The 26,764-nt window shown below is 43.7% G+C and overlaps 1 protein-coding gene across 1 annotated transcript in view; it reads left to right on the forward strand.

The window, feature by feature from the left end:
- LOC129697689 (dynein axonemal heavy chain 8-like) overlaps positions 1–26,764 on the forward strand; it is a 474,747-nt gene that overhangs the window by 64,022 nt on the left and 383,961 nt on the right. Inside the window, exons 12-15 of the mRNA XM_055636398.1 lie at positions 4,412–4,511; positions 14,393–14,512; positions 18,579–18,714; positions 20,175–20,362. Coding sequence (XP_055492373.1) covers positions 4,412–4,511; positions 14,393–14,512; positions 18,579–18,714; positions 20,175–20,362 — 544 coding nt within the window. The remainder of the gene's footprint in view (positions 1–4,411; positions 4,512–14,392; positions 14,513–18,578; positions 18,715–20,174; positions 20,363–26,764) is intronic.

Consider the following 26,764-nt stretch of genomic DNA (forward strand, 5'->3'; position numbering starts at 1 on the left):
GTGGCAAAAACAAGAATGCAGATTACTATGTGAATGGTGTCAAGTTTGGAAAAGGGGAAGTACAACGAGATCTGGGGGTCCTTGTACATCAGTCACTGAAAGTAAGCATGCAGCCAGTGAAGAAAGCTAATGGCACGTTGGCCTTCATAGGAAGAGGAGTTGAGTATAGGAGCAAAGAGGTCCTTCTGCAATTGTACAGGGCGCTTGTGAGACCACACCTGGACTATTGTGTGCAGTTTTTGTCTCCAAATTTGAAGAAGGACATTCTTGCTATTGAGGGAGTGCAGCGCAGATTCACAAGGTTAATTCCCGGGATGGCGGGACTGTCATAGGTTTACAGAATGGAGCGGCTGGGCTTGTATACACTGGAATTTAGAAGGATGAGAGGGCTTCTTATTTAAACATACAAGATTATTAAGGGATTGGACACGCTAGAGGCAGGAAACATGTTCCTGATGTTGGGGGAGTCCAGAACCAGGGGCCACAGTTTAAGAATAACAGGTAGGCCATTTAGAACGGAGATGAGAAAAAACTTTTTCACCCAGTGAGTTGTGAATCTGTGGAATTCTCCGCCTCAGAAGGCAGTGGAGGCCAATTCACTGGATGCTTTCATGAGAGAGTTAGATAGAGCTCTTAAGGAAAGTGGAGTCAGGGGATATGGCGAGAAGGCAGGAAGGAGTACTGATTATGGATGATCAGTCATAATCACATTGAATGGCGGTGCTGGCTTGAAGGGCCGAATGGCCTACTCCTGCACCTATTGTCTATTGCCTATTGACCCAAAACATTGCCCATTCCTTCTCTCCAGAGACGCTGCCTGTCCTGCTGAGTTACTCCAGCATTTTATGTCTTATCTTCATCAGTAGAATTAAGCCAGTGCACAAGTATAACAGGTAGGGGGCGCTGTCCTGTGCACGGCTGCCCTGCCAGCAGTTGTCTGTCTTTTCACCCTTTTATTTTTATTTTTAGTTAGTTAAAGTGTTTTGTTTGGAGGGCTAGACTTTTTTATGTGGGGGGTGGGAAGGGGGAAACTGCCTTTTTTCAGGGTCCCTACCTGGTCGGAGAGGCAGCTTTTCTCCGGGCTGCAGCTTCGACCCGTCCTCGCGGCCTACCAGCGGGCCTGGAGCGGCGTTTCCTGTCGCGGACCACCCAGAACCTCGGCTTCGGCGGCGGCACAGCGCTGGAGCGCTATCGCGGAGCGGGCGATGCCTTGCCTGGGTCGCTGTGCTGGAGCTGAGACCGCCGGGTAAAACATCGCGGAGCTGCGGGACTGTGGAGCGGCCAGCTGCGGGCGGCGGCGCTGAACTTTACACCGGGAGCCTGGGATCTCGCGACGAGATCGCCAGTTGTGGAGCTCCAACTGGCGCGGCCTTGTCGGCTTCGGAAGCCACGGCCTCCAATACGGAGGCGGCCGTTCCAGGGTTCCCATGCTGCTGTGAGGACTCTCCCGACGCCGGAGCAACATCACCTGGCGAGAACGGCCAGGAACATCAGGCCTCCGTAGAGGCAACTGTGGAGGCCTCAATAAGCCCGACTATGGGTGAACTGGGGTTGGGGACTGGACTTTGTGCCTTCCCTCATGGCATTGTGGGGGGATGACTGGACTTTGTGCCTTCCGGGAGCCATTGTGGGGGATGTTCATTGTGTTTAAGACTCTCATTGGTGTTATGTCTGTATTCTTTCTTTGTGTGCTGCAAAATGGCAAAAAGCATTTCACTTCATTACACCTCGGTGTATGTGAATGTGACCAATAAAAATACCTTTGATACCTTTGATAGTGCATAGAGGGGAAAAAGCAGAGTACAGAATATAGCATTGCAGAATCGTCATGTTTCAGTTTCAGAGAAGGTATAGATAAAAAGAAAGTGCAAGGACCACAATGAGATAGTTGGGAAATCAGAACTACACCCTTGGCTTATAAGAGATCCATTCAGTAGTCTGATACGAGCATGGAAGAAGCTATTCATGAACCTGCTAGTGCCTGCTTTCAACCTTTTGTATCATCTGGCTGATGGCATTGGGGAGAAGGGAATAACTGGGATTATGTGGCTGCTTTCCGGAGACAGCATGAAGAGAGGATGGAGCCGATGATAGGGACACTTGCTTTATGCGATCGACTAGGTTACATCCACAACTCTCTATCATTTCTTGCAGTTGTTTAGCCTAATCAAGCTGTGAGGCATCCCGATAGGATGCTGTTGAAGGTGCATCTGTAGAAATTGATAAGATTGCTGGAGACATGCTAAACTAACAATCTTCTGAGGGTGTGGAGACGATTGGAGAACTCTCGTAGCTCCAATGTGGTTGGTTCAGGACATATAGTGTTACTAAGCTCTCTATCTCCTCTCCTAGGACTATATTCTCTCATCATTGTGAGAGATTTGGCCCCTATAGCGGTGATATCCATAAACTGAAATAGAGTTAGAACTGAATTTGGTTGCACAGTCGTGAGTATATAGGGAGTACAGCAAGAGGCTGGGAATGTATCCTTATGGGCTACCAATGTTCAGAATTATCGTGCAGGATGTTTTATTACCTATCCTCACTAATCATGGCCTATGCGTCAAGAAGTCGATGATCCAGAAAGAATTGCTGACTCCATGTGCAAGACTGTGTTTGGTTGGGATTATGATGATGAAGATGGAGCTAGAGTTAATAAACCAGAAGCTGAAATAGATGTCCCTGTTATCCAGATGCTCCAGCAATGAGTGAAAAGCCAGGGAGATGATGTCAGCTGTGGACTTGTTCCAATGATAGGTGAACTGCAGTGGATCAAGGCCTATTCATTGGGTATTTTTAAGGCAGAGATTGACAGATTCTGGATTAGTACGGGTGTCAAGGGTTATGGGGAGAAGGCAAGAGAATGGGGTTGAGAGGAAAAGATTGATCAGCCAAGACTGAATCGGAGAGTAGACTTGCTAGGCTGAATGGCTTAATAATGCTTCTATGAAGTGAACTTATCAATGCTGTCTGGGATCTGGAGTTAATGTGTGTCATGACAGGCCTCTCAAATCACATCATGATACTGGATGTCTGAGCCACTGAACTCTAGTCATGAAGGCATATGCTATCTTGTTTTTATTGGTGCCAGGATGAGAGTGGGCTTCTTAAAGCAGGTCCTTCAAGCTTATGGTGGTTCCCAAACTGATCTTAGCTCATCTATATTATTTTATTCATAAAACTGTGATGACTTGATAATCCTATAATAATTTTATGAATTTTCTGTTACTGCATTTTGGTGATAATTGAGGACAGACTAAATGGTTAGACCGTCTATATCTCTCGTATCCCTTTCTGCTGACTCTGAGTCTGAAGAAGGGTCTCGACCCGAAAAGTCACCTATTCCTTTTCTCCAGGATGCTGTTTGACCCGCTGAGTTACTCCAGCTTTTAATGTCTATCTTCACACTAAATGGTTCTCCATTCCGTAACTGAAATAGTGAAGATGTAATATTCACCAACAAATCACTTACCTGCTGACTTCTTATATCACAGCATGGTATTTTCTTTTCACAATTTCAGTGCCACACTTTCTGTTTTACTTTCACATTGCTATATCACTGAAGTCCATATTCTTTCCCTATTTTATATCCCCAACTCCCAAACTTCCAGGCTCAAAATTGAATTTTCCAACTTCAGCCATTTACAGTTTTCTATCTCCTTTACAACAGCCTGGCCTGCTGGGCATGGCCCAGAACTCTGCTATTGGCAAAGCATAAACAAAAAAATAAAGTGTGATCCCCCTCAAACTGCTCAGTTAATTACTTAGACCTGTTCTCAGCCTCTCACGGATACGCTCCTTGTCCCATCCATTTCTCCAACTGCCTAATGTGCAATCTAATATTACTTTTCTGATCACTCTTTCCCAGTTCTGATGAAGGATCTTTGACCTGAAATGTTATTTCTATTTTTCTTTCCACAAATGCTATCGGACCTGCTGAGTGTATCCATCATTTTCTGAATTAATTTCAGACTCGCAGCATGTGCAGTTTTCTTTAGTTTAATTATCTAAACTAATAAGCAGATCATTGTAGGTACCGCTGGGCGGCACGGTGGCGTAGCGGTTGAGCCTTACTGCCTTAGAGCGCCAGAGACCCAGGTTTAATCCTGACTACGGGTGCTGTCTGTATGGAGTTTGTGTGTTCTCCCTGTGACCTGCGTGGGTTTTCTCCGAGATCTTCGATTTCCTCCCACACTCCAAAGACGTACAGGTTTGTGGGTTAATTGGCTTGGTGTAAATGTGAAATTGTCTCTAGTGTGTGTAGGATAGCATTGGTTTGCACGGATTGCTGTTCGGTGCGGACTCTGTGGGCCAAAGGGCCTGTTATGCGCTGTATCTCTGTATCTGTATAAAATGTATTATGTTTGAATTAAGATTGTAAATAATTGCAACATTGAATTTGTTACATTAGATTTCAGAATTTAAACATTCCATCCCTTGAGTCGGAAATTGACGTTACAATTGAACGTATTATTCAGTGCTACTCAGGAGAATTGAATTTCGTACAAAAGGTAGGAACAACTGTGTTCATTTAGATATTCGGCCAAGCACCATTGTATTCATGGGAACAATTTAATATAACTCCACTTATAGAAACATAGAAACATAGAAAACAGGTGGAGGAGGCCATTTGGCCCTTCGAGCCAGCACCGCCATTCATTGTGATCATGGCTGATCATCCACAATCAGTAACCCGTGCCTGCCTTCTCCCCATATCCCTTGATTCCGCTAGCTACTAGAGCTCTATCTAACACTCTTTTAGATCCATCCAGTGAATTGGCCTCCACTGCCTTCTGTGACAGAAAATTCCACAAATTCACAACTCTCTGGGTGAAAATGTTTTTTCTCACCTCAGTTTCAATCAATCAATCAATCAATCAATCAATCAATCAATCAATCAATAAGATTTATTCATCACATGCACAATAAAGTGCAGTGAAATGAACTTGCCAGCAGCGGTACAATCAAAAAGAACATACATTACACGATAAAACTTAACACAAACATCCACCACATCATTCTTCACTGTGGTGGAAGGCACAAAGTACAGTCAGTTCCCCCGTGGTCAGAGGCCATGGACCTCTCCAGTCGCTACTGCGGGCAGCCAGATGTACAGGCCCTCTCTTCTGGAAAGTAAGTCCCAAATCAGTGCTTCCCTACCGGAGACAGCGGCTTCAAGATGATGTAGGCCGTAGGCCGGTGGTCTGAGCTCTTCTCCAAGGATCCCTGGTGAGGGATCCCGCTCCAGATGGTAAGTCCACTGTGGAGGAGGCGACCAAAAGCGGTTTCCCCCTTACCCCCCTCACCACCCCCCACACAAGACACACCGAGAGACACTAAAATAAATATTTGAACGTACTAAAAAAAACAAAAAAAGTAGAAATGACTAATACGCTGCTGGTAGGGCAGCCATCTCGCAGTTCCCCCACCGACCGAATAAATGGCTTCCGCTTTATTCGAAACATAGAAACATAGAAAATAGGTGCAGGAGGAGGCCATTCGGCCCTTCGAGCCAGCACCGCCATTCATTGTGATCATGGCTGATCATCCTCTATCAATAACCCGTGCCTGCCTTCTCCCGATATCCCTTGACTCCACTAGCCCCTAGAGCTCTATCTAACTCTCTTAAATCCATCCAGTGATTTGGCCTCCACTGCCCTCTGTGGCAGGGAATTTCATAAATTCACAACTCTCTGGGTGAAAAAGTTTTTTCTCACCTCAGTCTTAAATGACCTCCCCTTTATTCTAAGACTGTGCCCCCTGGTTCTGGACTCGCCCAACATTGGGAACATTTTTCCTGCATCTAGCTTGTTCAGTCCTTTTATAATTTTATATGTACTGTACAGAAGATTATTCTTAGACTGTGCCCCTGGTTCTGGACACCGCCCCCAACATTGGGAACATTTTTCCTGCATCTACTGTAGCTTGTCCAGTCCTTTTATAATTTTATATAAATTTTATATTTATCCCTCTCATCCTTCTAAATTCCAGTGAATACATTTCAGTCTTTACAATCTTTCCTCTTGTGACAGTACCGCCATACCGGGAATTAACCTCATGTACCTACGCTGCACTGCCTCAATAGCAAGGATGTCCTTCCTCAAATTAGGAGACCAAAACTGCACACAATACTCCAGATGTGGTCTCACCAGGGCCCTGTACAACTGCAGCAGGACCTCTTTACTCCTATACTCAAATCCTCTAGTTATGAAGGCCAACATGCCATTAGCTTTCTTCACTGCCTGCTGTACCTGCATGTTTACTTTCAGTGACCGGTGTACAAGGACACCCAGGTCTCGTTGCACTTCCCATTTTCCTAATCTGACACCATTGAGATAATAATCTGCCTCCTTGTTCTTGCCGCCAAAGTGGATAACCTCACATTTATCCATGTCAATACCCTACCCTCAATACCATGTGCTCTAATTTTGCCCACTAATCTCCTGTGGGGCCTCATCAAAGGCTTTCTGAAAGTCCAGATACACTACATCCACTGGCTCTCCTTCATCCATTTTACTTGTCACATCCTCAAAAAATTCCAGTAGATTAGTCAAGCAGCATTTCCCCTTTATAAAATAATCCATGCTGACTTGGACCAATCCTTTTACTGCTATCCAAATGCGCCGTTATTACTTCTTTAATAATTGACTCCAGCATCTTCTCCACCACCGATGTCAGGCTAACTGGTCTGTAATTCCCCTTTTTCACTCGCTCCTTTCTTGAAAAGTGGGATAACATTAGCTACCTTTCAATCCACAGGAACTGATCCTGAATCTATAGAAGATTGGAAAATGATCACCAATGCGTCCACGATTTCCAGAGCCACCTCCTTGAGTACTCTGGGATGCAGACCATCAGGCCCTGGGGATTTATCAGCCTTCAGTCCCATTAGTCTGCCCAATACTATTTTTCGCCGAATGCACATTTCTTTCAGTTCCGCTGTCTCCCTGGATCCTGTCTGGGAGATTGTTTGTGTCTTCCTTAGTGAAGACAGAACCAAAGTACCTGTTCAACTCTTCTGCCATTACCTTGTTCACCATAATAATTTCACCTGTTTCTGCCTTCAAGGGACCCACATTTGTTTTTACTAATCTTTTTCTCGTAACATATCTAAAGAAGCTTTTACTATCCTTCGTTATATTCTTGGCGAGCTTACCCTTGTACGTCATCCTTTCACCCCATATTGCCCTTTTTATTACCTTCAGTTGCCCTTGAAAGTTTCCCAATCCTCTGGCTTGGGAATTTGCTTCTCTTTGCTAAGTTACACCTTTTCTTTTAGTTTTATTCCATCCCTATCTTTCCTTGCCAGCCCCAGTCGCCTCTTGCTCCCCTTATAATCTTTCTTCCTCTGGAATGAAATGATCCTGCATCTTCTGGATTATGCCCATAAATTCCATCATCATTCCTGCTAGAATCCTTTTCTAGTCGACTTTGGCCAGCTCCTCTCTCATGCTTTCATAGTCCCCTTTGTTCAATGGCAACACTGACACTTCTGATTTAACCTTCCCTCTCTCAAATTGCAGATCAAAACTATATTATGGTCACTCCATCCTAGCGGTTCCTTTACCTTGAGTTCCCTTCTTAAATCTGGTTCATTACACAACACTAAATCAAGAATTGCGTTCCCTCTGGTAGGCTCCAGTACAAGCTGCTCTAAGCATCCATCTCATATGCACTCTACTAACTCCCCTTCTTGGGGTCCACTCATAATGCATTTTGTTGTCTCTGTACTGTTCACTGACAATGACAATTAAAATTGAATCTGAATCTGAATATGCAATATTGGAAATACTGCAGAATTGGTGAGATGGGAACCTTAACATTGGAAACTTGATCCTAATCCATTAGGGTTGGAAGTCACTTAAGTATCTAGGTTTGGGGAGGAATTTAAAATTTAAATAAAGCACTGTGCTTTATTGTTGTCTTATCGACACCCCAGCCTTTTTTCCCCAGGGTTTGCAAAATCCAGAAACAAAATTGTAAGTGAGAATCACCAGATTCAGCAAGAATGCTTTTCTACAGTTGTTGTTCAAGTGGAACAGGACTGCTTCCTTCTATTCCTCAAGTAACCTGCAGTGATCTGCCTACTAATTCTTGGGGTCATTATGGATTCAGATTTAAATTTCAACAGTCACATCAAATCAGTAACAAAATCGGCCTACTATCACCTCAAAAACATAGCAAGATTAAGAGGACTCATGTCAGCTCAAGACTTAGAAAAACTTGTACATGCCTTTATTTAATAGCAGGCTAGATTATTGTAACGGTCTCCTTGCAGGTCTTCCTAAAAAAACTGTCAGGCAGCTGCAGCTTGTTCAGAACGCTGTTGCTAGAGTTCTAACAAAGACCAAAACATTTGAACACATTACACCAATTCTTAAATCCTTACATTGGCTCCCTGTATGTCAGAGAATTGATTTTAAAATCCTGCTGCTCACCTATAAATCACTACATGGTTTAGGACCAAAGTATATCACTGACATGCTTCCACCATATAAGCCTTCTAGACCGCTAAGATCTTCTGAAACCAATCTGTTGGTGATTCCCAGAGTAAATACAAAAAATGGGAAAGCAGGATTTAGTTACTATGCAACAAATAGCTGGAATAAACTTCCTGAAGATTTAAGACTTGCCTCAACTTTGATCACTTTTAAAACAAGGCTGAAAACTTTTATGTTTACTTTAGCTTTCAGCTAAATCTTAACTACATTGCACTTTTACCTTTTGCACTTTTTATAATGCATTTTTAATTTTGCTTTTCTTTTCTTTTAGTTCTATTTGATTTCATTTTATTATTTCATTTTATTGTATGACATGTTTTTATGTGAAGCACTTTGAGTCTGCCTCGTGTATGAAATGTGCTATATAAATAAAGTTGCCTTGCCTTGCCTTGCCTAATTCATGCCTTTCACTCTCCTCCCCCACTGTGATCTTTACCTCTGAAGATCTCTGGCTGCTCAAATTCATTGTCTGTGGTGATCTTTGCTCCATACAGTATTAGCGGTACTCCATCTACCCATTTTGTCTTGACAGGCAGCAAACACTAAACTTTATGTGATTATCATTGTTGCCTCCTTCTGCCGATAGTTGGCTACCAGCCAGTTTCTCACTGTGAATCCTCATTGTAAGAGATTAATATGATGCTGCAGGAGGAGGTTGGCAGAGAACCTTTGACTTGCAGATGTTTTTTACTCCTTCTCTGCTCTGTGCTCCTAGATATTTCTTCCACTATCCCGCCTCCTTCCTCGTCCACCCTCCCCTTCCACCTATCTCTTTTCCAGGCTTCACATTTCACTCCACCTTTCTACTTATCTTACATTATTTTTGTCTCCTTTTCATCTCTAATCTTTGTCTCCTAGCTTTTGTACATTTCATCAAAATGATATAATGTATGAACTCATTCAACGCATTCCCTCACAGCCTTTGGTTGATTGAAGAAAAAGGCATCTGAAGATCAAAGCAGCAGTGATCCCAATACTCCTTTCTGCTCGGAGACCTGAACAATTACAGCAGGCATGTCAAACCAATGGAAAAATATAATCAGTGCAGTTCTCGCAAAATTCACTGGAACGATAAGTGAAGGATCAGTGTTCTTTCACAGCTCAACATCCCCAGGATTGAGGTCCTGTTCCATCAGCTGGCTAGGTTAAGCAGATCACATCCTTTTCTTGTCTTCTGCAAAGGACGTGATACTGCAAGCTCAGTCATGGAAGGAAATTACCCGGTTAACAGAATAAAAGATTAATGTGGGTACTCAAAAATTCCTTGAAGAAATTCAGTGTCCTAACTGAATCCTGGGAGTTCAGTTGTTCAGTTTAGTTTATTGTCACGTGTACCGAGGTACAGTGAAAAGCTTTTGTTGCGTGCTAACCAGTCAGCAGAAAAACAATACATGATTACAATCGATCCATTTACAGTGTATAGTTACATAATAAGGGGATAACATTTAGTGCAAGGTAAAGCCAGCAAAGTCCGATCAAGGCTAATCCGAAGGTCATCAAAGAGGTAGATAGTAGTTCAGCACTGCTCTCTGGTTGTGGTAGGATGATTCTCTTGTCTGATAACAGCTGGGAAGAAACTGTCCCCAAATCTGGTGATGTGTGTTTTCACACTTCTATACCTTTTGCCTGATGGGAGAGGGGAGAAGAGGGAGTGGCCAGGGAGTGACTCGTCCTTGATTATGCTGCTGAACTTACCGAGGCAGCGTGAGGTGTAGATGGAGTCAATGGGAGTCTGGTCCATGGCAGCTGAAAATGTTGAAGGAGCATTTGGGATGTCGCTAATAATCTCATGTCCATGCATCGGAGAGCAACGAGATCCTGTGCAAACAGCAGAAGGAACATACTACCTCAGAAGCTAGCCACTTGCTCACCCACTTGGCCAGTAGCCACCCCATTTGTGGAAGAATATGCGGTTCTCACATTGGACTGATTAAGCACCTTTGAATCCGTTACATCAAAATGGAATTTCATTTGGTATCATGCCCATTAAAGCTGATACTGGAAAACTGAACTGGAATGTTGGCTAAATACGGGACACATTGCTTTATGTGGTACACAAATCAAATGAATGTTTTTGTGTATCCCAAAAAAGCTGTTATTCTGAGAATGCTATGTAAAATCATTAATTGTGATTCTGAACATTGAATACAGTAATTTTTCCAATATTCTCTCACCACCCAGTCTAAATTATTGTAAAATCAATTGACAAATAATTAACATGTTACATCAACTCATAAATCATAAATGTTCAGTATATTAAAATCCATTTGACCCATTGTGGCCATGCTGGCCAAAAAAAAGATTATTAATCCCACCCGCAGACAATCCCACTTCCAAGATCTTAGTCTGTAAAGTGGTCTGTTCTGCTGCGTAACAGTCATAGATTTACGCCAACAATTCTGGACCCATTTGTATTAATCCATCTTCGAATATTGGCCCATACACCTCTAATCCTCGGCTATTCAAGGGCTTGTTTAGTACTTCTAAAAATGCTGTGAGCCGTTCTGCTTCCAGCACTCTCTTTGCATTTTTGATCCTCACCACTGCCTGGGTATAAAAGGACTTTCTCAGAATGCTTCAATATCTTTTACAGCTTACCCTAAAAATGCCCCTGTCCCACTTTGGAAACCTGAACGGAAACATAGAAACATAGACATTAGGTGCAGGAGTAGGCCCTTCGAGCCTGCACCGCCATTCAATATGATCATGGCTGATCATCCAACTCAGTATCCCGTACCTGCCTTCTCTCCATACCCTCTGATCGCCTTAGCCACAAGGGCCACATCTAACTCCCTCTTAAATATAGCCAATCAACTGGCCTCAACTACCCTCTGTGGCAGAGAGTTCCAGAGATTCACCACTCTCTGTGTGAAAAAAGTTCTTCTCATCTCGGTTTTAAAGGATTTCCCCCTTATCCTTAAGCTGTGACCCCTTGTCCTGGACTTCCCTAACATCGGGAACATTCTTCCTGCATCTAGCCTGTCCAACCCCTTAAGAATTTTGTAAGTTTCTATAAGATCCCCTCTCAATCTCCTAAATTCTAGAGAGTATAAACCAAGTCTATCCAGTCTTTCTTCATAAGACAGTCCTGACATCCCAGGAATCAGTCTGGTGAACCGTCTCTGCACTCCCTCTATGGCAATAATGTCCTTCCTCAGATTTGGAGACCAAAACTGTACGTAATACTCCAGGTGTGGTCTCACCAAGACCCTGTACAACTGCAGTAGAACCTCCCTGCTCCTATACTCAAATCCTTATGCAATGAAAGCTAACATACCATTCGCTTTCTTTACTGCCTGCTGCACCTGCATGCCTACCTTCAATGACTGGTGTACCATGACACCCAGGTCTTGCTGCATCTCCCCCTTTCCCAATCGGCCACCATTTAGATAATAGTCTGCTTTCCCGTTTTTGCCACCAAAATGGATAACCTCACATTTATCCACATTATACTGCATCTGCCAAACATTTGCCCACTCACCCAGCCTATCCAAGTCACCTTGCAGTCTAAATGCAGTCTAAATGGGTATGAAAGGACTTTCTCAGAATGCTTCAATATCTTTTACAGCTTACCCTAAAAATGCCCCTGTCCCATTTTGGAAACCTGAACGGAAACCTCTGGAGACTTTGCGCCCCACCCAAGGTTTCCGTGTGGTTCCCGGAGGTTTTTGTCAGTCTCCCTACCTGCTTCCACCACCTGCAACCTCCAACAACCACCTGCAACCTCCGGGGACTGAGATCCTTTTATATAGGGCATTCAGAAAGTATTCAGACCCCTTCACTTCTTCCAAATTTTGTTACGTTACAGCCATATATTAAAATGGATTAAATTCATTTTTTTAATCATCGATCTACACACAATACCGCAGAATGAAGAAGCAAAAACAGGTGTTTAGAAATTTTTGCAAAGTAATTAAAAATAAATAATTGAAATATCATATTTACATAGGTATTTAGACCCTTTGCTATGACAATCAAAATTGAGATTAGGAGCATCCTGTTTCCATTGATTATCCTTGATATGTTTCTACAACGTGATTGGAGTCCACCAATGGTCAATTAAATTGATTGGACATGATTTGAAAAGGCACACACCTGTCTATATAAGGTCCCACAGTTGACAGTACATGTCAGAGCAAAAACCAAGCCATGAAGACGAAGGAATTGTCCGTAGGCCTCCGAGACAGGATTGTGTCGAGACACAGATCTGGGGAAGGGTATAAAACAATTTCTGCAGCATTGCAGGTCCCGAAGAGCACAGTGGCCTCCGTCATTCTTAAATGGAAGAACTTTAGAACCACCAGGACTCTTCATAGAGCTGGCCGCCCGGCCAAACTGAGCAATCGGGGGAGAAGGGCGTTGGTCAGGGAGGTGACCAAGAACCCGATGGTTACTCTGACAAAGCTCCAGAGTTCCTCTGTGGAGATGGGAGAACCTTCCAGAAGGACAACTATATCTGCAGCACTACACCAATCAGGCCTTTATGGTAGAGTGGCCAGATGGAATCCACTCCTCAGTAAAAGGCACATGACAGCCCGCTTGGAGTTTGCCAAAAGGCATGAGAAACAAGATTCTCTGGTCTGATGAAACCAGGATTCAACTCTTTGGCCTGAATGCCAAGCATCACGTCTGGAGGAAACCAGGCACCGCTCATCACCTGGCCAATACCATGCCTACGGTGAAGCATGGTGGTGGCAGCATCATGCTGTGGGGATGTTTTTCAGTGGCAGGAACTGAGCCCAGTCAGGATTGAGGGAAAGATGAACAGCGCAAAGTACACAGAGAGATCCTTGATGAAAACCTGCTCCAGAACGTTCAGGACCTCAGACTGGGGCGGAAGTTCACCTTCGAACAGGACAATGATCCTAAGCCAAGATAACGCACGAGTGGCTTAATGACAAGTCTGTGAATGTCCTTGAGTGGCCCAGCCAGTGCCAGGACTTAAACCCGATCGAACATCTCTGGAGGGACCTGAAAATAGCTGTGCATCGACGCTCCCCATCCAACCTAGAGCTTGAGAGGATCTGCAAAGAAGAATGGGAGAAATTACCCAAATACAGGTGTGCCAAGCTTGTAGCGTCATACCCAAGAAGACTTGAAGCTGTAATCGCTACCAAAGGTGCCTCAACAAAGTACTGAGTAAAGGGTCTGAATACTTATGATATTTCAGTTATTTCTTTTTAATTATTTTACAGACATTTCTAAACACCTGTTTTTGCTTTTTTTTCTATGGGGTATTGTGTGTAGATTGATGATTTTAAAAAAAGGTAACAAAATGTGGAAGAGGTGAAGGGGTCTGAATACTTTCTGAATGCACTGTATTTGGATCCCTTCCCTGTAATTATTCAACTCCATAGTATTAATGAGGCTGGCACTGTGCATAATGATTTCATTTCAGTTTTGGTTATGAATCACAGACATTTTGTGTGCAAGGTGTGTTGATTGGAAATTCCATCTGGCTGTTGTGCTTCTCTGTAAGTTGGTGTGTCAGATCGATATTGCATTCAGATGGAATACTGTAGACATCCTGGAACTTGCAGTAGGCCATTTCCTTCCATGTGGATTTTCATTGAAATGGGTTGGCTTTGCACATTTCTGTGCAACCTAATTTATCAGTACTACTCTTATTCCAGTTATTTTACATTTAAAATGTATGACAAGTTCTTATTCCAAAATCTTAGACCTGACCGATTCCCTTACACACAGGGAACCCTCTGCACCCGCTGAGTTTCTCCAGCACTTTTGTCTACCTTCGATATTCCAGCATCTGCAGTTCCTTCTTAAACAAAAATTTTTACAAGCACTGTGGGTTGTAAAATATGACCATTAATGTTGTTATCCAATATCTGATCTGCTTAATTTGTTTTGTAATTCTGAATATATTTTCACAGCATTACCAAGCCAATAAGGAGAATCCTCCACTTGCTAGAAACTTGCCTCCTTTAGCTGGAAAAATACTGTGGGTGAGGCAGCTCTTCCGACGCATACATGAGCCCATTGACTATTTCTATGTAAGTCATTCCATTATTTGTTTTACAGTGCCTCAGAGGCATTGAGTTGTACAGGGTGGAATCAAGCCGGACTTGTTCCTGCTAGTCTATACCAATCACATTTTTGTGTCTTATGATTCTTTTTGGTTAGTTTGCTTTTAGGCGTACCACCCTTTCGGTTAGTTGGCATTTCGGCTTCGTACGCTTTTGGTTATTTGGCGTTTCGGCTTTGTTTGGTTATTTGGCTTCCACTTCTTTGCTTCGGCTTCTCATCCTTGGCCACGTCCGCATACGTGAGAGGACAGTGGTAACAGGGATGATGTTTTCCCCAAGACGAGAAGACATTTCTTTGGACAGTGGTAAATCTTTGGAATTGTGAAGGTGACTGTGGAAATTTAGTCACTGAATATACTCAAAACAAAGATAGATAGATTTTTGGATATTGAGGATATTAAGTGATATGGGGATAATTGAGGAAAGTGGCATTGAGGTGAAAGATCTGCCATTGCCTTTCCAAATGGTTGAGGAAAAGTGTGAGGGGCCAAACAATTCTTATAAATCCACTGTCAGAATGTTATTTGGTATGGAGTTCCAGGAGTTAGATACTGTAAGTAGTGGTGTTCATCTGCACATAATAACCTTGCCTTATTTGGATGCAAGGGTTACATATTTGTGAGCTGTGATCAGAAACATAGAAACATAGAAATTAGGTGCAGGAGTAGGCCATTCGGCCCTTCGAGCCTGCACCGCCATTCAATATGATCATGGCTGATCATCCAACTCAGTATCCCGTACCTGCCTTCTCTCCATACCCTCTAATCCCCTTAGCCACAAGGGCCACATCTAACTCCCTCTTAAATATAGCCAATGAACTGGCCTCGACTACCCTCTGCGGCAGAGAGTTCCAGAGATTCACCACTCTCTGTGTGAAAAAAGTTCTTCTCATCTCAGTTTTAAAGGATTTCCCCCTTATCCTTAAGCTGTGACCCCTTGTCCTGGACTTCCCCAACATCGGGAGCAATCTTCCAGCATCTAGCCTGTCCAACCCCTTAAGAATTTTGTAAGTTTATATAAGATCCCCTCTCAATCTCCTAAATTCTAGAGAGTATAAACCAAGTCTATCCAGTCTTTCTTCATAAGACAATCCTGACATCCCATGAATCAGTCTGGTGAACCTTCTCTGCACTCCCTCTATGGCAATAATGTCCTTCCTCAGACTTGGAGACCAAAACTGTACGCATTACTCCAGGTGTGGTCTCACCAAGACCCTGTACAACTGCAGTAGAACCTCCCTGCTCCTATACTCAAATCCTTTTGCTATGAAAGCTAACATACCATTCGCTTTCTTCACTGCCTGCTGCACCTGCATGCCTACTTTCAATGACTGGTGTACCATGACACCCAGGTCTCGCTGCATCTCCCCTTTTCCTAGTCGGCCACCATTTAGATAATAGTCTGCTTTCCCGTTTTTGCCACCAAAATGGATAACCTCACATTTATCCACATTATACTGCATCTGCCAAACATTTGCCCACTCACCCAGCCTATCCAAGTCACCTTGCAGTCTCCTAACATCCTCCTCACAGCTAACACTGCCCCCCAGCTTAGTGTCATCCACAAACTTGGAGATATTGCCTTCAATTCCCTCATCCAGATCATTAATATATATTGTAAATAGCTGGGGTCCCAGCACTGAGCCTTGCTTGGATGAGGTACCACAGTGTATTTTGTACATGGTATACTTGGCAGCCATGATGTGCCCCTGGTAGAAGTGTTCAGAGTCAAGATAGGCACAAAATGCTGGAGTAACTCAGCAGGTCAGGCAGCATCCCTGAAGAAAAGGAATAGGTACAGTTTCTGGTCGAGACCTTTCTTCAGACTGAGTGTCAGGGGAAAGGGGAACGAGAGGTATGAAAAGATACAAATAAAAATAAACTATTCACTCAAAATTGGTGGAAAGGTTGCCAGAATGGTCCTCCAGCTTTGAATATTATTCTTGTCCAGGTCAACTAAATGTGGCAGGCTTGAAATTGGAACTTGTGATTCCCTTTTTGTTGGCTCCACAAAACCTATTTGGTTGGATTTTTAACTATGAGTGGCCGTAGCAACATAGAATAGTAAAGCACAGGAGCAGGTCATAATTTCTGTGCTGAATATGATGCCAAGTTAAACTAATCTCCTCTGCCTGCATGTAATCCAGATCCCTTTATTTCCTACACATCCGAGTACCTTTCTAAAAGCCTCTTAAATGCCACTATTGTATCAGCTTGCACCACCGTCACTGGCAGTGCATTCCAAGCATCCCTCGCTCTCTGTGTAGTAAACCTGTTCCACACATCTCATTTGTTTTTTTCTATAATGTTTACTATTAAAAATCTATTCTGCACCATTTCCAGGATATTCCCATCCTTTCCTACAGTTCAGTCCCCAGAATTGGGGCCCATCTGTCCAGTTCATGCGCCATTAGAATTGCTGTCTATCTTTAAGTCGTCTATAGCCATCTTGTAACTGCACGTCCTCAAAAGCCCCAGCCTGTGCCAAGAGGCATGCAGGCTGAATTGCTGGAATTAATTAACAGCGTAATTATTACGTGTAACTTATGTTTCTATTGACAGGATTGTGTGAGCAGGTTTCTGAACATGGTTGGATTGGTCAGTCAATGTCCAAAAGCTTTGTTTTTACCTCTGTGGTTTTGCTTGCTATATGTCCAGGTCTGCCATTTACAAATTAGTAGAACATAACAGTTGTGTGTAGTCATACAGCATAGAAACTGGCCCTTCATGTCAACTCATTCAGGCCAACCTTGGTGCCTTCTGAGCTATCCCCATTTGTCTGGATTGTGCCATATCCCTCCTAATGGTTCCTATCAACAAACCTGTCCAAATGGCTTTTAAAAGTTGTGATTGTTCCCACCTCTATGACTTTTTCTGGTAGCTTGTTCCATGTACCGTTGGGATGTAATGTTAAAATTGTACAAGGCATTGGTGAGGCCAATTCTGGAGTATGGGGTACAATTTTGGTCGCCTAATTATAGGAAGGATGTCAACAAAATAGAGAGAGTACAGAGGAGATTTACTAGAATGTTGCCTGGGTTTCAAGCAACTAAGTTACAGAGAAAGGTTGAACAAGTTAGGGCTTAATTCTTTGGAGCGCAGAAGGTTAAGGGGGGTACTTGATAGAGGTCTTTAAAATGATGAGAGGGATAGACAGAGTTGACGTGGATAAGCTTTTCCCACTGAGAGTAGGGAAGATTCAAACAAGGGGGCATGACTTGAGAATTAAGGGACAGAAGTTTATGGGTAACATGAGGGGGAACTTTACTCAGAGAGTGGTGGCTGTGTGGAATGAGCTTCCAGTGAAGGTGGTGGAGGCAGGTTCGTTTTTATCATTTAAAAATAAATTGGATAGTTATATGGACGGGAAAGGAATGGGGGGTTATGGTCTGAGCGCAGGTATATGGGACTAGGGGAAAATACGTGTTCGGCACGGACTAGAAGGGTCGAGATGGCCTGTTTCCGTGCTGTAATTGTTATATGGTTATATGGTACCCACCACCCTTTGTGTGAAAATCCAACCCCTCAGGTCATCTTTAAATCTTTGCCCTTTAACCTTTAAACTATGCCCGCTAGTGGACTCTCCTCTCCTGGGATAAACCCTGTGACCATCCACTTTAGTTATGCCTCTCAAGATTTTATAAGCCTCAGCCTCCTTTGCTCCAGGGAAAACAATCCCAGACAAACCACTCTGCTTTAGATCAAGCCTTCCAGTCCTGGCAATATACTCGTGAATCTTTTCTGCACCCTCTCTAGCTGGCTCACATCCTTCCTACAATATGGGGACCAGAACTGCACACAATATTGCAGGCGCGGTCTCTATATGTCCTGTCCTAATTTAACTTTCCAACTTTGCATTTGCCCACTTTCACAGTTTATTTAGACCTTGTTGTAATCTTAGACAACTTTGAATGTATCTTGGGCTTATTTTTAGAATGTTTTATGTGTGTCATGCTGCTCATTATTTTCAATTACCTGCTAATCTGAATGATTTAGGTCTAGTCCTGTAATCTAAAAAAAATGTTTTTTAACAGAAAAATTCTGACATTCTAAAAAGCCCACAGGGCAAGTCTGTGGTGCGAAAGTATAACAAAATTGCTTACGTCCTGGTAAAGTTCGAAGTATTGTATTATAAGGCTTGGATGAAAGAAATCTCATCCATACGATATGGTAAGTGTATAATTGATTTTCACAAAAGCGAAGGGGGTGGGATGGAGGGGGGGGGCCGCAGCTTCCGACCTTTGGGTCATCATATCCTCTGCCCCACTACCCCATCCCATCCTCTGGCCCCTACCCTGCCGTCTCCATCCCCCTCCTCCTCCTTCTACCCCAGAGGTGTACTCCGCCTTGAAAGCGGCAGCAGGTGAAAGGGGTGGGAGCCCCATGGTGACCAAGGGGGGCATATTGAAACACAAAATGCTGGAGTAACTCAGTTGACTGAATCAGTCTGAGGAAGAGTCCCAATGTCACCTCCCCTGTGTAGTCCAGAGATTCTGACCTGCTAAATGACTCCAGCACTTTGTGCCCTTTCATTGGGTAAAGAAGGGCTCCATGGTGCACCTTGCAAATCGGGAGTGGCGTCGGAAGCCAGGGCTCTAAACAGCCGGGGAGACGCTGCGAGCGGGAATGGGTTGGCAGGCTATTTAATTTACATTCAGTTTACATTTTAATATTTGTGTTTATATTTTGGCTTCTGGTACCCCATGGTGTTTTAGAGACACGGGAGGGGAGTCATTAGTAGACTGTGGGTGTATTGTTGTTTTATTATCACGTGACTTCTTTAGTCCAGAAAAATGGATAATCCAGAAAGGCTCTAGAACCACATGTGCCGGGAAATCACAGTTCAACCTGTACCTGTCCAACAGTTTTAAATGCTGCTTTAAAAGTACCCACCTCAACTGCCTCCTCTGGCAGCTCATTCCATATCCCCACCACTCTCAACTCATGTTTGAACCAAGGCGCTATGATGGCTTAGCTTTAAGTAACTGATAACTAATATCCATAGCAGTGGCACCTTCCAACAGTTTGGCAATGTTAGAGAGCAGACCTATTTGGCATTAGGTTATCTAGAGTGCATTTGTTCTGGTTTTTCGAATGGAGCATATCTAGGTTCTCTTCTATACTGTAGTGTAAACTCCACTGTTGTACCTGTAGTGGAGAAGAAGCTTGATTAAAGGTGCTGCTAGTTTTGGAGTTCAACTCTTTGGTATAATAGCTTTTGTTATATTCTTTGAGCTATTTCATGACACAGCGTGGAATAAATTAAACTGGCTGAAAACTGGCTTTTCTGATGTCGGGAATTTCAGAAAAAATCAAGATGGATTATCTGTTTGGCACTTCTGGCTGAACATGTTTGCAAGTGTTTCTAACTTTGACTTAAGCACATGCTTGCCCCTGTACTCATTATGGTTGAGGATCTTCCTGGGACTTGCACAAGAACTGTAAATATGTTCAGATTCAATTGTGGTAATTTGGAAGTGATTTATTTTTACACGTTCGTGTACAAAAATGGAAGCTTTTATTTAAAACCCAATTCTTAATAAAAAGCAAACTTTTTAAAATTTAGGTGAAATGGATATCATAACATTTACATTATTGACCTAATGCCTATAAACTTATCTTCCACCCAGTGCTGCAAGTACCTCTTTTGGTACGTAATCCAGGCAATGGAAAAATGCGTATGAACTTTGATCATCGACTTTTTGAAGTTTTTCGAGATGCTAAATGTTTATTAAAAATGGGCCTGGAAGTGCCGGAGACGGCCAAAACTTTACTGAAGAATGAGAAGTCATTGATAATGAACTATAATTGTCTGAAGGCAAGTTATATTTATGATCTTACAGAAACATGCAATTGTTATGATGATATAAATAGCTATTCAACCGTACTAACTCATATTAGATCTCATGGGTTTGTCCGAAAGATATGGATTGCATCTACATTAATGTGGATTGCAGTTACTACATAAAGGTAATCCTACAACATTTTGCTATTACATTGAAAGTATGATGCAAAACTTATGCAGTAGATGTCTATTTGTATTGTCATTTAAAACATAATCTCCAATTAATATTTTCAGTACATGTGTGCTTGATATTGATATAAAATCTTGCTTGGTATCGATATTCATTCATTATCAACACTTGTACTGAGGTACAGTGAAATCCAGTCAAATCGTACAGCACATGGGTACAATCAAGTCGTAACAAATACACGTGTAGTGCAAAGAGAACAATAAGTAGAGTGTAGCATATAGTTTTGTAGCTACAGTGAAAGTGCATCTTAAAAAGAAAGTAAGACTCACAATGAAGATTAGGACTGCACCCTTAAGCTGCTGAGAGATGTGTTCAGTGGTCTAATAACTATGGAGCAGAAGCTTTTCCTACATCTGGCAAGGTGTGCATTCAAACTTTTTTATATTCTGTCTAACAGGGGAGGGGAGGAGAGGGAATAACTGGGGTGTATGTGGTCCTTGATTATGTTGGCTATTTTTCCAAGGCACCGTGACATGCAGATGGAGGTGTAGAGGGGAGAGGAGGGAGGAGGGAGATTGGAGTGCAGGATGGACTGGACTACATCCACAATTCCCTGCAATTTCTTACTGTTTTGGGTATGGAGTTGCCAAACCAAACTGTGATGCAACCGAATATGATGCGTTTTTGGGCTCCCTGTCTGTAAATGCAGTGTCACTCCGTTCTTGCCACAGCTAGGTTTCCCTATGTTGGCCTTAGAATCCAAGGTCTCATTTTCCTTGTCCTGTTCACCAGTTGCTGATTTGCCTGGACTGGTATTTATATATTTATATGTGTTTAGGGATACAGCATGGAAACGGGCGCTTCGACCTACTAAGTCTATGCTGACTACCGATCACCCGTTCACACTAGTTCTATGTTATCCCACTTTGGCATTCATTGCCACACACTTGGCCAACTTACAAACCCACACATCTTTGGTATGGGGGAGAAAACTGGAACACCCACAGAAAACCCGCAGGGTCATAGGAATTACATGCAAACTCCACACAGACAGCAGCCGAGGTCAGGATTGAAACCAGGTCTTTGGCAATGTGAGGCAGCAGCTCTACCTGCTGTGCCACTGTGCTACCCTTGGTAATTGAGCAACTTGGATCAAGGATCAGAGATATGTTTAAATTCCACCAAGACTGGCTGAGAATTTAAATTGCTACTTAGAGAACTTCAGAAATAGGCGCAGAAAGTTCTCTTTGCCATTCGAGCCACTTGCCCTTCGAGCCTTAGATGCCATTCCTTGACTTTTCAGCAATGGAGATCATTCGTCTTGCATCCGGCTTTCAAGATCTTAAGAATTCAGCATGTTTCAATGAAATCTCCTTTCATTCTTCTAAGCTCTAAAAAATACAGCACTAGTCTATTCAATCGCTCATTGAACGGTAGACCAAATTAATATTAAGCAGGAAGAATTGTGGCGGCACGGTGGCACAGCGATAGAGTTGCTGCCTTACAGCACCAGAGCCCTGGGTCCTGAGTTCAATCCTGACTACGGGTGCTGTCTGTGCGGAGTCTTACGTTCTCCACGCGTGGGTTTTCTCAGAGATCCTTGGTTTCCTCCCACACTCTAAAGACGTACAGGTTTGTAGGTTAATTGGCTTGGTATAAATGTAAATTGTCCCTATTGTGTGTAGAGTAGTGTTAGTGTGTGGGGATCACTGGTCGGCGCGGACTTAGTGATTCGAAGGACCTGTTTCCGCGTTGTATCTCTAAACTAAACTAAGGCAGCATCTCTGGAGAGAAGGAATGGGTGACGTTTCGGGTTGAGACCCTTCTTCAGACTGATGTCGGGGGAGTGGGCGGGACAGATAGAATGTAGTCGGTGACGGTACGACTGGTGGGAGAACTGGGAAGGGATGGAGAGAGAGGGAAAGCAAGGGCTATTTGAAGTTGGAGAAGTCAATGTTCATACCGCTGGGGTGCTGTTCCTCCAATTTGTGCTTGGCCTCACTCTGACAATGGCTTGGTCTCGCCGATGTACAGGGGTTAATACCTGGAACAGCAGATACAGTAGATGAGGTTGGAAGAGGTGAAGTCAACCTCTGCCTCACCTGAAAAGACTGTCGGGGCCCTTGGATGGAGTCGAGGGGGGAAGTAAAGGAACAGGTGTTAGAGGGACACTAAATTTAAACTAAACTAAGTCTGCCAGAACAGCAGGCTTGCCAGAGGATCCGGAACAGAAAGTCATGCAGTGCTGGTCTGAAAAAGCAAGAGATCCTTTGCTACTGCTTTGAATCGGTGATACTGGTTAATATTCAATGACTGCGATTAACCTTGATAATCCGTGTGGTGGAGCCATCAAGTGTGGCAGCCTCTCCAGCAGCTGTCTGTCCTTTCACCGTTTTTGTTATTTTTAGTCTGTCTATTTTTGGAGGTCTTTTAGTCTTTTTTTTATGTGGGGGGGAGGGTAAGGGCGAAACTGTTTCCCAGTCACTACCTGGTCGAGGATGTGTCTCTTCTCCGAGCCGCATCTTCGTCCCCCCTCGCGGCCTACCATCTGGATCGGCGCGGCCTTTCCTGCCGGAGACCGGCCAGAGCTTCAGCAGAGGCGCAACACTGGATTCCATCGCAGAGCGGGTGATGCCTTACCGGGGATCGCTGTGTTGGAGCTCCGGAGGGACTGCCGACTTTAACACCGTGGAGCTGTGGTCTGCGGAGCTTCCAGCCGCTGGCGGCGCTGACTTTAACAACGCGGAGGCCTGGGATCTTTTACCGAGGGTCGCCAGCATTGAATCTCTGCCCAGCTCGGCCTGTGGACTTCTGGAGTCGCGGTCTCTGGTAGGAAGTGGCTGATTCAGAACTCCAAGCCGCTGAGAGTGTTCTTTCGTTCCGATGTCGGAGTTCCATCATACTAGCGAAAAGGCCTGAAACATCGGGCCGCCGTTGCAGCGACTGCAGAGGGCTCAATAGGCCCCAACCACGGATGAACAAGAGGAAGAGGACTGAACTTTCTTGCCTTCCCTCACGGTGGGAAACGTTGATTCTGCTGTGGGGGACGTTCATGTTAAATTAATTTTATTTTATTTGTGAGCTGCAATGGGAACTAAAATGTCACTGTGCCAATTAGTGTATGTGACAATAAATGTAACTTTAACTTGTTGAATATGCCCCTGCTGTCACAGAGAGTACAAAAAATTGAACTGTGAGCTTTGCAGGGCCATTATGGGTACGGTGTTAAGGGCTATGGGGCGAAGGCGGGAGAATGGGGTTAGGAGGGAGAAATAGATCAGCCATGATTGGTTGGTGGAGTAGACTTGATGGGCCGAATGGCCTAATTCTGCTCCTATCACATGCTCTTATGGATGCCAATAGGGAATTCCCAGACCAAGCTGGAGTCCTGAGGCAATAACACAGATACCCGTAGATTGTGGCAAAAAATGGGCCACAAAGTGAAGGCGTGCAGTATCACTGGCCGTAATTGGTCCCTCCCTGATGAACACAATGTATTCTACACCTGCTGTGAAGGGAAGGTCGATGGAGGGATGCCATCTGCCCTGCCAGTTTCAGGTGCAGCAGTACCAATGGTAGCTGCGGCTGAAGCAAGAATGTCCTTCCTGAGAGTGAATCCACAGTAAGCAACTGGTACAGATGGAGTCCCTGGCCACATCCTCAGGACCCCTTGCGGATCAGCAGGCGGAGTTGAAACCTTTCACTGCTCCTTTCTGAGTTCCCCCAGGAGGTCTGCTTCAAGAGGTCCACTAACATCCCACAAGAAAAGTAAGATAGCGTGCCTTAATGTCCACTGTCCAGTTGCACTGATATACACCTTCATGATGTGTTTTGAATTGATGTCGTGCATTAACTCCAGCCTCCCAGTCGGCCTTGATCCACTGCAGTTTGTTAACCATCGCAACAGGTCCACATCAGACGCCATCTCCCTGGGCCTAAACTCATCTGGAACACCTAGATAACAAGGACTCCTACATTAGACTCTTACGTTAGACACCTATTAATCGACAATTTATTCGCATTCAACATCTTAATCCCTTTCAAACTCACCTCCAATCTCTTGGACCTAGGAATTCAGCCCACTCTGCAACTGGCTCCTTGACGCTCTGACCCATAGACCACAGCCAGTGGGGAAAGGTGACAACACCTCCCCCACACCAATTCTCCACACCGATGCCCTGCAAAGATGCATACACAGACCCTGACTATATTCCTTATGCATTCTTGACTGTGCATATTGAATAGCGGTGCTGGCTCGAAAGGCGGATTGGCCTACTCTTGCACCTATTTTCTATGTTTTCTATGTTTCTCAGCCCTTACAGCCTATCTAATCCATAGACTGCAATGCCTATACCCTGAAGCCATTTGTGCACATTAAACTTGTACTCCTTTATGCCATTCCTATCTGAATACTAGCTAAATACTGTAATTGTATCAGCCTCCACCATCTCCTCCAGTGACTCCTCCAGAGTCTGAAGAAGGGTTTCGGCCCGAAACGTCGCCTATTTCCTTCGCTCCATAGATGCTGCTGCACCCGCTGAGTTTCTCCAGCAATTTTGTGTACCTTCCTCCAGTGACGTGTTACACATGTACACCACTCTCTGTTTGGTATAACTTGCCCCCCAGATCCTCCCTTTCACCTTAAGCCTGTGCCCTCTAGTTCTAGACTCTCCCACCTTGGGGAAAAAGACTATCTATCGTATCTATGTCTCTCACTGTCTATGAAGTTACCCCTCAGCCCCTATGTTACAGGGAGAATAAACCCAGCCTCGTTCTTTAACCACAACTGTCTATTCTAGGCACCGCCATTCAATATGATCATGGCTGATCATCCAAAATGTACCCCGTTCCTGCGTTCTCCCCATATCCCTTGATTCCTTTAGCCCTAAGAGCAATATCTAACTCTCTTGAAAACATCCAGTGAATTGGCCTCTACTGCCTGTTGCAGAGAATTCCACAGATTTACAACTCTCTGGGTGAAAAGGTTTTTCGTCATCTTGGTCCTACATGGCCTACCCCTTATTCTTAAACTGTGACCCATGGTTCTGGACTTCCCTAACATCAGGGAAACATTTTCTTCATCTAGCCTGTCCAATCCCTTAAGAATTTTATATGTTTCTATAAGATCCCCTCTCATCCTTCTAAATTCCATTAAGCTCAGTCGATCCATTCTTTCATCGTATATCTGTCCCACCATCCCGGGAATTAACCTCATGAACCTACGCTGCACTCCCTCAATAGCAATAATGTCCTTCCTCAAAACTGCACACAATACTCCAGCTGTGGTCTCACCCTGTAGTAGGACCTCCTTGCCCCAATACTCAAATCCTCTTGCTATGAAGGCCAACATGCCATTTGCTTTCTTCTTGCTTTGTGGTGCATATTCTACACATGTGGGATGTGCAGATCTAGTCACGTTTGGGAAGGGGGGTATAATAGTGTGGGAGGTGATGAACTTTGCTTCCACTGAATAGACTTGGGATTCTTAGTGTCATCTTGAATCATTCTCCATTTTGAGCGATCAAAGGTTCAAGATTCCAAAGAACTGCATTGATTGTAAAGTTTTTTTCAATGATACTTTGAGACATCCTTGAACTATTGTCTGCCAGTTAATATCTGGCTACGAGTGAATTTGGAACTGATTTTATGTTTTGCAATTAGCTCTTGGACAGTGAACGAATGTAATCTGTGCAGTGGAGCTGAACAAATGTAATTAACATCTCATTACTGGGGATATGGACCTTGCAAAATAAATGATGTAAGTTGTTTATTTTATGAGTGGATTGTACAGAGATAGCATTGATGGTATCTCTCCAGTGCTTTGAGATGTATGCTACAAGTCTATGAGTCAGAGAGGTGCATTAGAGGGCACGCTGTTTGATGGACCATGATCTTTGAGGCTTTGCTGTCACAATTGAAAACAATGATAAATTTCAACATCAATGTCACTAAGAGGTGACTTCCAAAATTGTAGAGGGGGCAAATTGACAGAGGAACTTTGTTGGCAAATGGTGAGTATAGGATTTATACATTTTATCTCTCAGTGTGAATGAGTCCATTGTATAATTTCTTCTGCGCTTTGAAAATTTCCATCATAACCTTTTAGCCACATATTCAACTCTCTGATCCTGATAACCCTGAACTTGCATATGGTTCAGTACGAATATACGTTATTAACGTTAAGATAACATTTGCTCATTCTTTCTCGGTTCTTTTCTTAGTCCTGCCTATGTTATTAATAACCA

Source organism: Leucoraja erinacea, chromosome 5 (genome assembly GCF_028641065.1).
Source record: "Leucoraja erinacea ecotype New England chromosome 5, Leri_hhj_1, whole genome shotgun sequence".
NCBI classification, from domain to species: Eukaryota; Metazoa; Chordata; class Chondrichthyes; order Rajiformes; family Rajidae; genus Leucoraja; species Leucoraja erinaceus.